The sequence below is a fragment of the Talpa occidentalis genome, unplaced genomic scaffold (genome assembly GCF_014898055.3).
Source record: "Talpa occidentalis isolate TD23 unplaced genomic scaffold, MPIMG_talOcc4v2.1, whole genome shotgun sequence".
In the NCBI taxonomy this organism is placed as follows: Eukaryota; Metazoa; Chordata; class Mammalia; order Eulipotyphla; family Talpidae; genus Talpa; species Talpa occidentalis.
The window spans coordinates 54,195,823-54,208,043 of NW_026555331.1; the positions used below are offsets into that span (position 1 = coordinate 54,195,823).

The 12,221-nt window shown below is 41.7% G+C and overlaps 1 protein-coding gene across 1 annotated transcript in view; it reads right to left on the reverse strand.

Moving 5' to 3' along the window:
• CUNH8orf34 (chromosome unknown C8orf34 homolog) overlaps positions 1-1,066 on the reverse strand; it is a 334,852-nt gene extending 333,786 nt beyond the window's left edge. Inside the window, 2 exon segments of the mRNA XM_037505640.1 lie at positions 751-939; positions 941-1,066. Of these exon segments, the coding sequence (XP_037361537.1) occupies positions 751-939; positions 941-1,066 (315 nt within the window).
• Positions 1,067-12,221: the final 11,155 nt, after the last annotated feature.

Genomic DNA, 12,221 nt, shown 5'->3' on the forward strand with positions numbered 1-12,221 from the left:
GTTCTCGTTTTCTCCCGTTCTCCCGCTCTTCTTTTCTTCCCCGGTATTTTTGTCATTAATTCTTTGATGGCGAGAGAAAACAGCTCAGAGATACACGCCTCCTTTCTATAAATACGCGTGTTTTCCCCGAATCTTTCTCCTCCCCTTTCTCCCGCGAACACACGTAGGGTCTGCAATGCAAAGGACTCTCCTTTCATCCAGAAACCAACGTCAGGGTCTTAGTTTACCAATTTCATTCAACATGACCGCACCTACTAAAGCCTACACCTCACCAGTGCATCTTTCTTCCAGTTAGCGTATCCCTTCTCACTGCTAAGCACCTTCTCTACCTTTTCGGGTCCCCACATTAAACAAACAAACAAATCCAGCACGCATGACAGTGTGAATTCCAGGAAGAAAGTGAGCGTGTGTAACATAGCCGAGTGTGTGCATCCATGCGTCTCAGGCTGTCCGGGTCCTGTGCATGTGGATGCGAGGTGCAGGACAGTCAGACCTTACAAACTTCCACTGACAGGCTGAGGCTGGGCCCTCCTGACCTCACCTGTCCGCGCCCAGGTAACCAGCGAAGTACCCGCCCAGCCGCGTTCCAGAACACCTGGCCGGAACAGCGCGAACGCCCGCGGACCAGGGCCACTGGGGCGCCCGCTCTACGCATCTGTCTTGCATCTCCTTTCCCGGGTGCTCTGCTTTTCCTTCTGCACCCCTTTTTCCCAAAGACAAACGGGACCGCCCTCCTCCATAGCACCTTACCTCAAACAAGGGACCGATCTTGTTCTTCTCCAGGTAAGCCTGGATCCGAGATTGCTGATGAGACGCCATCAAGACAGATGGGGCCACGGAGAGTGCGGGAAGACCACACGGCCGAAGTCTCGGCAGGGGGACGAGCCTCCTCTCCCTCGGACTGGCGCCGGGGCAGGACCTCCGGAGCCTCTGCTCCCCTGGCGTGGCCGACTCGGCCCGGCGTGGGCTGCAACCGGGGAGCCCGGGGCGCGTGGGGCGCCGAAAGCCGCAAGCCCCGGCACCGCGCCGCCAACTCAGACAACTCTGAGGCGAGGGGAGAACTCATTCATCGCGTTCTGCTCGCGGCGCCCGCCCTCACAGCTCTCCGCAGCGCCCGGCGCGGGAGGAAATTTGAGGCAGACGTTCCTTTCTCCTCTGGGCGGCAGCAGCAGGAATTAGGGGGCCGGAGGCGAGCCTGCAGGGGTGCTGCTCCGCCTAGAGCGGCGGCGGGGGGCGCCCGCGGGAGGACTGTGGCCACGGGGCTCGAACTCGCCACGAGCGCGCGTATACTCGTGTGTGTGCGCGCGTGTCGGCGCGCCCCACGCTGTGTGTCCCTCTCCCAGGTTACCGCAGCAAACAGCCTGAGCTTCTCCCCGCGGCGGTGCTCGCCCTGCCCGCCGCTCCCTAGCGACAGCGCCGCTTAAAAAGCCAATGGTGAAGGTGCTTCTTTCAAAGTGCACATAAATCTGGTGCTTGTTGGCTACTCCTTGGCAGCTACAAATGCTTTTCGAAAGGGTTCATCTTCGCCTCTCCTTCTGAGCCTTTGGGCACCTTCTGCTCTACCTACACTAGCTCCAGATGCGACAAAGAGTTATGAGAAGGTGAGTGGGTCTAAGAGTTTGTCGCGAAAATGAACTTGCCTTCCATTCGAAAATCTGGCTTGACCTGAAACAAGTCGACTGGCGGCTGAGAACCTAGCTGAAAACTCCCGAAATGCAGACACTCCAAGATTGGGAGCAACCCTTTGCCTTTTGACTAGAAGAAGTGATAAAAGTGAGCCAGCCCTCCCTTCCAAACTTGCCTTCCTAACCCACGCCTTAAATTATGTCTATATATCTAGTGCTACATCACAGATGCTACACTAGTCTTATGAATGTTGTCTGTAGGTACTTCATGAGCTCCTTAAATGTAGCCAGCATCTAATTATGCAGGGATTTCCTAGATGTAGATCTACAGACAGCACAGGTTTCTTTACAGAACTGTCTTTCTTACTAATAAACAGCCAGGCCTGTAATGACAGATTTTCCTGGCTCCTACCATGTTTTGCCACCAAAATAAAGATTCATTGTTGGTAATGAATGAATATTTAGAATAAAGGAAATAGCGGTCCTTAAAGTAGAGTACAGCAGTATAGATTTTTCTTTCCCCACTGTGTTCTGAATTTTTGTAATCATAATATACTGTTTCAGTGTTTTCATCCATGTTTTAAATGATGGTTTTGTGGAAACAGAATAGTCAAGATTAAAAAAGGAATCTTCCAAATAGTATTGTTAATTCCATGTAATAATTTAGATAAGAAGCCTGCCAGAATAGCTAAGAGTTTAACCATCACTGATAACCTGAACTGGTTATGATTTGGGTGGAAAGATGCCCAAGTTATTACTTTTACAATCAGACTTGTGTGATCTGCCCAGAGAGAGTTCAACTGAATAGCAGTGTGTTGCCCTGGTCTGTCATATATTTTCCATCGTGCTTCAGAACTATACTTACTTTTTATTTTTCATGCATCTGGAGAAATTAAATATACAGAGTGATAGCAACATCTTTATTTGCTACAAGGTATGGTGTAGACCCATTTATGTCCCAGCTAAAAAGTCAAATATTTTTAATGCCACATGGTACTGGAGAGTCAGATTGGTACCTTCCTCTAAGGGACTTGAGGAAGATGCTTTTTTAATCAGATAATTAACATACTTATTAAATCTTCCCCATGCTCAGAGCACTGCACCAAGTATATAAAAGTCAACGTTTCTGCTGGCAATATACATATGTCTTAAAGAGAGGAGCATAATGATATATATGTTTGTGTATGTTGAAACACTGAACATTCCAAGATTGTTTTTAGAATTTAGGCAATATTTTAGATGTTATTCAAGGTCTACTTCAAAGGCCACCTCTTCTACAAAGCAATTCTTCGTTCTTTCCACTTATCCCTGAACCTGACTTCATTACTGTAATAAATATTTATTGCACATCTTCTCCAGGGCAGACATTACGTTAGGGGGCTGAGAATTCAAAGGTTTCTGAAAGGTCTTGTATTTTGTTCTAAGGTGTCCAGTCTTGTTGATGCAGTTGGCATATACACAGATAATGACATTAGAGTGTATTGTATTGACATAGAAAAATTACCTGTGCTGAGATCCTCAAGGAATGTTTTATAAATAAGTGTTAAAGAATGCATTAAATTTAAAGTTTTCTAAATAGTACTGATGGGATGAGGATGGGGTAATGTTTCAGCTGTTCTTGTAAAAATAGCATGTGTAAGGGCACAGTGGTACAAATCAGGTTTTTGATAATTAAAGTAGCATAGGTCCAGATGGCGGGAAGTTGGCGAATGAGGTTAAAAATGTAAGGAGAGTTCAACTCATTAAAGTTGTTAAATGTCTTTTAAGCAGTATCTTGGGCAATCTTACATCTTTTGGCAATGAAAAGTGACTAAAGAGTTTTGAGCAGAGGAATTGTATAGTCAGGTAAAAGTTTTAGAAAGATTGTTTCTGGGTACAAATATGTATGATAGATTGAAAAAAGTGATCTGGAGGAAACAAAACCAATTTGGATTATAGGCTCCAAAAATAAATCATAAGAGTCACACTTAGGACTGGGGATGTGGAGAGAAAGAGGGTGAGAGACATTCAAGAAATATGTAAAGGCTAACTACATAGAGTATGAGGTTGGAGGAGGGAATCAAGATGACCCTCTGATTTCAGCAATGTAGTTAAGAGATTATAGATTATTTGCCTAAATCGTCCAATGACTAATTGATAGGGTCAGGTTTGATTCAGATATTTCGAACTCCAAATCTGAAGTTATTTACATTCTCTAATCCGTATCCTGAAAACTATTCAAAATTTTATTTTTTGTACTTACCAGTGTCCTTTAGTGAGAAGGGTATGTCTCATGAACTGAAACATAGTAGGAATTCAATAAATAGCAGTTGAATGAATTAAAGTTTAGTAAAGTGATTATAATTCAATGATGTTCTTTCAAGCTAAATTTTGTGTCTGACACATGGCATTTTATTCCACTTAATTACATTGGACTCTTTTGAATTGAAAGCACTCTAAAATAATAAACTGTATCTTAGTAATTTTCTTACATTTTCCAGCATGTAATATATTACATTTTCATGCAGTAGAGTCTTCATAACCATATCCTTAATTAATATCCTATTGCTATATATTTTAAGAATTTATTTCATTTAGTCTCTGAGATTGACTAAAAAGTAATCCAAATAGTCTTGGAGATATTTAACCACTTTCTCTGAATATATGACATGGTATTTTTATGATTCTTTCCCTGTTTTTGGCTTAAGCACAGCATGAGAATGCCGTTTTCAATGAAACTGTTTTGACCTCATTGTGTTAAAGGAGAGCCTGTCAGCTTTATTTACACATATAAAGAATCCAATTTGTAGAATGTTTTAAAGACCTTGTCTAATTCCATTTGTAAGATGCCTTGCACAGCTCCTTTAACGAATGATTTCTGAAAACAAACAAAACAGTAGTGAAGGCCAATTGACCTAATTAGTAAGTACCAGCAATGTCATTCCTTAAAATTAATTAAATATTAAATTTAGTGTTCAGAGAAGTTCTATACAGGTCCCTTGGATTTAGGATACTACCCCTGGATTTTACTGGCCCCTTACTATATCTCTTTCACCTGGCACCACAGACATGGACAAATAATTTGCCAGAGGATTTTGATTTTTGAGCTATTTGATGCAGAGACTATTTCAGAGATTAAAACACAGGAGGTTCTGGAAGAGCTAAAGCAAAGAAATGGGGATATGGAATTTTGAGTGAGGGACTTCCCAAATGTAATTTGATTTCAAAGTCTGAATTATCTGGAAATTAGTGATAATTAAAGTTTGAGCCACATTAAACTGGTATATTGTAAGGTATTCTATATATGGAAACTCAAAATACATGTTTCATAAAATTATGCAAAAGATATATGGGTACATTTAATGCTAATACAGGATGTGTGTGTGTGTGTGTGTGTGTAGAAGAACTGGGGTATAGGCCAGAGGTGCAGGGCGTGAGAGGAGTCACCAAAGACAGCGTTAGGACCAGAACAGGCGTATTTGCTGAAATACAATGCAGAGGAGAGCAGTGGGCGGCGACACAGAAGAGGTCTGCTGCATCAGTTGTGGGTCAGCTCCCTACCCAGGGATTGAACTCAGGCTGTAGTGGTGATAGCACTAAGGCCTAACCTCTAGGCCATCAGGGAGGCCCAATACAGGATTTTTATTTTTTTATCATTTCACATATTAAAGTACACTTTCAGTTACAAAGATAATTATCATGATGCCTCATATCTATGTTAGTATGTATGAGGGTCGTTTAGGTAACCCTGAATTTGATTCTTTCAACAGTTGTCAGGGAAACTTAGAAAATATCTTCTTGTTTACTCTTAGGTGGTGATTCAAGTTCAGTTGATTGGAAGGACACATTATTTGGGAGCCTATCAAGCATAATCATTGAGAACACTGTCCTTGGATTTCCAGCCCAGAATAGAATCTTGGCTTTGCCAATTACTAGCTGTGTAATATTCAGCAAACTGTTTACTACTCTATCCTCAGTATCTTCACCTATAAACCTGAGATAAATTAGTCAGCAGTTTATCATGAGTATTACATTAGCTAATGCAGGAAGTACTTAAGGCGAGGCATACAGTAAAAATTCAATGAATGATAGTGCTAATATTGTTATTATTATCATCATATCATCACCACCACCATCATTATCAATTCTCTGAGACTGAGACTTACTGAATTCACATAACCTATATTAAGTCAATTACCTGAAGATGTCTAAAGTAAAGAGAATATCTTGTAAATCGAGCAGTAAGACAGGGTAATATAGTCTTCTAATTTTACTAGAACGTAATTAATTTCTAGGTGCAAAAAGAAAGCTATATGTTTATATTATAATATAAAATGACCTATAAAGCATATTACTGTACATAAAGTAGTTAGGAATTAAGGAAGAAAATTTCCACATGAAACCTGGGAAAAAAGGGCCTCCCCTGGTGGTGCAGGCAGTTGAGCTCAGCGCTGTGAAGCTATCCACAGCCTCTGCAGCGTCCTTTTGATCCTGGTTGGCCAACGAGGGTCCCACATGGCACAGTAGACCTCTCCTGTCATGCCCGCCGCTCCCCTCAGCAGAGTATTTCATCAGTCTGCCTGTACTGTTCCCTGCTCTGTCTCTGGTGAATCCTCTCACCCTCCCACACATCTGACCTGTACTCCGTTCTTGCATAAATAAATAAAAAAAAAAATCTTAAAAAAAAAAACCAAAAAACAGGGCCTCCCTGGTGGCGCAGCGGTTGAGCGCTGGGTTGCAAAGCTGCCCGCAGACTCTGCAATGCTGATTTGATCCCCGGCTGCTCCCTGGCCACCGGCCACCGGAGGAGGGTCCTGCATGGCGCGCAGACCTCTCCTGCTGTGCCCGCTGCTCCCCTCAGCAGTGTACTTCAGTCCTTCTGCCTGCTCTGCTCCCCACTCTGGCTTTGGTGAATTCTCTCACCCTCCCGCGCTTCTGACTGTACCCAGTGCTTGTATAAATAAATAAACAAATCTTTAAAAAAAAAAAAAAAACAACCTGGAAAAAGAAGCAGTAATAAAAACTTTTTGGTGATAATCCACACCTATCTACAAGTCAAAATGCTACAAGATCAGCACAGTTAAGTAATCTGGTCACTAATAGGGATGGACTTAGAGAATTATTTGTCTTCATTTCTGCCTAAAATGCCTATCATGATGAATGAAAGGATCAGCATGTATACAGCATTTACTATGTACCAGGTACTATTACAAGCACTTTATACATTGTGCTGACTCATTTAGTCCTCAAAACAAAGTCATGAAATGGAAAACTGAAACGGACAGTAAGTTATTTGCCCAACATCACAGCCATTGAGGAATAGAGTCCATGTTTGAACCTGGGTAGTAACTTAAACACCACTGTATTGTGCCCTACTCCCTGATGTCACAGGAGGACCACTTCTCTTTACTTTGAATTCATTTTGACCAAAAGCTATTTGGGTGACCAATTTAACTTTCCTAATATGTTCACATGGGGAGAAAGGTAGTCTGAATGGTAGATAACAGAATAATTTTCTGACCCTATAGATTGGCTAACTGACCCATATGTCTCTTGTGAGTTGAATAATGCTGCACTGATAAAATGATTTACTGAATCTGCAAAAGTGAGAACTTTAACGATGCTGCCAATTTATGAAATCCTGCCATCCAGCCTTCTCAAATGGCATATTTCTCTCTCTTTAATTTCCACATTTAAATATTAGACTTTAATACTTGATTTTAAATAGATGGGATATTTATAAACAATTATTTTATATTCCTTACATCTGTAACTTTATGACATTTATCTGTATTATATGATGAATCAGTTAAAGGAAATCTAGCAATATCAAGCTGGATAGAAATCTCTGATATTAATTATCAATAAAGCATTAATCCTGACATGCTTTTGATGATAATTTCTAAAATGACACTGTCTTGTTTTTTCATCCAAATAAGTAAGAATCTTTATGAAAAGAGTGGGGGGGGATCTTACATGATAAATGTTACAGAATGTGGCAAAATGATACTGAATTTATTGAAACATAATAGAAAGCAACTAAGAAAACAAAAGATGACTGAGTAAGGAAAAACACCATTCACTTGGTGTGAATCCTGGGGAAACAAGCACTCTGCCTAGGACAGAATGTGCTATTGCTTTAGTCTAGCTATCAAGGAATAAGTAACATGGGACCTGTTTCTCAAGCATCATCTCTGTAAATGCTAGCTAATGCTCCGCCATAATGCAGCAATCACAACATTCCCGGCATTAAAGGTTAAAGGCACATTTTAACAGAATTAGTGGAACCACCATTGCCTAGAGGGGAGTTAAATTAAAAAAAAAAAAATACTGCTCACTGCAAAGACACTCTGAATACTGTAGTACCCAAAGTAATCAGCAGATTCTCTCCTTCCAAAACAAACGTACGTCCATTTCCTATGGATAATAGCCAACTTTCTGTCCTCAGATGGTTTTGGTCCTGAGAGACAAAGAATTTTGTGATGTCTAAATATATGCTAAACCATCACAAACATTAGAGAATCACATTGCTTATTGAATAGCTGTTACAAAAAATTTATGATGAAGTCATAAGGAACAATAGCTAAACTTAATGACTTTGCCTGGGAGGATTAGAAACCAGAAAAACAAATGAATGAATGAACAAAAGGATGGATGAATGGATGGGTAGATAGAACAATAAATAACCATAGAAAGATTAAGTGAATAAAATGCTAGTAATAATAAATGACTAAGGCATGTCCAATAAACAGGTTTTTTGGTCTTTATATTTGAAACCCCTTTTAACATGCTTAAGAATGTTACAGCAATAAATTCTAGCCTTTTACCCAGACAAGGGAAGAACAAGCCATACTTCAGGAATGGTGAGGTCAGGAGAAGCCTTATTACTCATGCATGAGGTCTCAGACCTGGGTAGTCTGAGCACGTATCTAGAGACAAAGGGTTTCTTTTATATGTTTCCATCTTACATTGATAACATCGGTCAGTTAGCATAAAAGTTCTTGACAAAAGGGGGAAAGATGCAGATTTTCCAAGATGGCCTGGGAGATCAATCAGCCTGGCCAGCTGTCAGACTTTGTTAAAATGTAACCTTGTTTAGATATGCTTATTAAGGAAGCAAACTTGTTATTTACACTTAAACTTTGCATTATATACTGCACCAGGCCAATGACTCTTTAGCAGAAAACAGGAAAGATTTTATTTGCTTAGCAGTTCTTTTTCAAGAAAGTCTAACTGATGTGCCTCCCTGCTGGTGCAGGGGTTAAAGTCTCAGCATTATGAAGCTATCACCAGCCACTGTAGCATGAGTTTGATCCCCAACCAGGGAGCTAACAAACAGGGCACAGCAGACCTCTCCTGTCTCACCCACTGCTCCCCTCAGCAGTGTATTTCAATAGATCCACCTATTCTGCTCCCTGCTCTATCTCTGATGAATCCTCTCACCCCCGGCTCCTCTGGCCTACACCCCAGTTCTTTTATGCATACATAAATAAAAATAAACCTAAAAAAAAAGTGCAACTGATACTGTTCAATATAATGTTCTCCTATTTAATAACATATTTAAATGTACTGTTTCAATAAGATAACAGTATTACTTTGCATTTATCTGTTTTCCTGAGCCTCTCTTCTTCAATTTGCAACTTTTCTTTCTCTTACTTTTTTTCTTTTCTTTTTAAAGGAGGTTATTCATTTTTTTTTAAAGATTTATTTATTTATGCATACAAGAACTGGGGTATAGGCCAGTGTGCGGGAGGTGAGAGAATTACCAGAGACAGAGTGGAGAATAGAACAGGCAGACTGACTGAGATACACTACCAAGGGGAGCAGCGGGTAAAATAGGAGAGGTCTGCTGCACCATATGGGTTGCTCCCCGGCCGGAGATTGAACTCGCGCTGCAGTGGCTGTGGATAGCTTCATAGGTGGCATCTTAACCCCTTGTGCCACCAGGGAGGCCCCAGTTATTCATTTTGAAGCCTGGGCCTGAAACATGAGTACAAATTATCAGTGTACAGTGAAAGCCAATTGACTAGAACTGATAACAAATGTTATCAATGATAACAATTGATTACAGATGTCTGTAACAACTGTTTTATAAAATGTATTTTAAAATCCCTTTGTCTGTAATTGCTTACCCTTGCCTTTCATATCCGTAGGCATATTTTAGTCTCAAATTGGTTATTCCTTATCCTGAGCATATCCTGACTCATATAATCTGTTTTGCCAAAAATACTATCAAAAGAAAAAAATGTTTCCCCTTTTCATTTCATTATCTTTAATAAATGGTCTTATATAAAAAGCTTATCTTCATAAATCAATGTTAGTAAGAATATTTCAGAAACTAAGTAGAAAATATGGCCACCTTCTATACTTCATTTAATTTCAAAATACTGTCCATTACTAAATAATTAAAATTAAGCAGTAACAGACTGGCATCACATGAGATTGAATCCGAGGGCAAGTTATGGAGAGTTATGCAGCCTCAAGGACAGTGCCTATGGGGACCTCAGGAGAATTAAGGAAGGCTTCAGAGATAAGGGCAGCAAGAGGAATGTGTTAACGCTGGCCATGGTTTCCTTAGGTGATAAAGGATGGTGGAGTTTGGGAAACAGAGAGTGGTTTAATTAGGGCAGCAGACTCATTTATGCAAGGAGATGAGAAGGGTCAGCACTGAGACCGGTGGGTGCCAGCCTGTTTTTTCCTCAATAGCCAATGTTTGACTTTCTCTTCCCTAAAATGCAGGAGTGCTCATTTGGAGACTGGGTCATAGAGATAAATCTATCAAACAAGGAGAAAGATGCAACAAATGGGAAAAGACAAACCTGTTAGATAAGGAATGTGAAGATCCCCCGCTCAGCAGCAGATTAAGTGAGATAGCGGAAAACTAACCAATCACAAAGAGACTGGTAGAGTTTCAGAATAATTAGGGAAAGAAGGTCTATATTCCCTGTGACATGACTCCACTTTGGCTTCCTTGCCCCTCTCTGGCCTGGTTTTGTTATAGGACAGCCCTGATATTGAGCCGATTGCCTGGCTGTGGGTCCTCACCCACGCGCTTAAAAGGGACTTATTAATACTCCACTACAGGCACACACAAAAGGTTAATAAAAGGTTTATTTACAAGAGAAAAGGAAATAAGGAAAATGTACAACTCAGGGAGAAAATAGGGAAATAAAGTCTTTAATGAGTCCTACCCGATCCGCTGACCTGGAAACCCAAAAGCACTCTCCGAGCTGGCCAGACGCTGTGAGCTGGAGGAGAGCAGCCACGTGTCTGGCTTTATACCCACCTGGTTGCTTAACCCCACCCTCAGGTCCCAGCCACCTTCCCTTTGGTGGTGATGGGATTTGGAGTTCCCAGTGGCTTTGGCTTTGGCCTGGGGTGGGGATGTAGTCCACGAAACCTGTATGGAATTAGCTTTAGGACATCCTTTTCCCCCTAACAGTTTCATAGCCTGGAAGTCCCACTTTATTTCTGTTCTTTTTCTCCTCAATAAACTTTTTCTTTCTCTAAACAAACTTGCCTCTTCTCGCTTGCTTGCCTGAGCGTCTGCGAAGTTCCTGCTGCGACTTCGTGAGACACCAGCCCATGGGGGTCTAGTGGCTGGAACTCAGCGTTGCCCCTGCAGCCTGGGATCCATTCCTGGCTGGGAGACTAGGCCTGACAATTCTGGTATCAAGATGAAATGTGCAAGACCGAATAGTTTTAATATGTGTTCTTTTTCACTCCCAGAATGAATTGTCTCTCTTTGTATTTGTTCAGTTCTTGAGTTGCTATGTGCACTTTTCAGTATCATTCAACATTTTTTCTGACAAGTCCTTAAACTGGCATTGTTGTCAAACCAAAAATTGAATTGGGGGTCAGCTACTTATTCACAACTGTGTGATCACCCATCATAATAATCACCCATCATTATTACTGTAACAGGGTGGTCCCCAGGAAGAGGGAGGTTCCAGGTATCCTGCCCCACCCCTCTCCCTGTCCTGTTATAGGACAGGGAGAGGGGCAGCCCAAACCCCGCAAACCTGCCTATTCTAAATGGGTTCTGCCATCCGCCGCATCAACACAAAACATATGAGACTTTAATGGGAAGGAACTTTAATACAACTAGGAAACAATACAGGAAAGGCAAAGAGTCTAGTTTCTAAATGAAGCACCCAAAGTTACCCATCCCCTCGTGGGTAAAAGTCCATCCATATGGGAATGGCCCAGAGCAAGGCCCAAAGCCTGCCACAAGTCTAAAGCATCTTCCAGTGGGGACCCACAGAAAAGGGTCAGAAACAACCAGACAAGCCCGGAAGGAAAAGAGCAAAATCAACATCAGGATAAAAGCTGCCATTGTCACCTCCCATGGTCTCACCCACATCTGTGTCACCCAGTCCATGACCAAAAGACAAGCGCAGTTTCTTCACGTGTCTCTAGGCTCCATGCGCCTCCTCCAGGTCTCCTGGCTCCATCCTGCTTCCTTCCTCAATCTCCTCTGCAGCTTCTCCTCTCCCTGCTCAGGTCCACCCTCCCTTGGGTGGGGAAGGGAACCTCCCCCTTTCCTGGGGACCACCCTTTTACAGTCCTATAACATTACCATTTTCACTTTGGATTTTGCAGATGAGAAAACTGAGG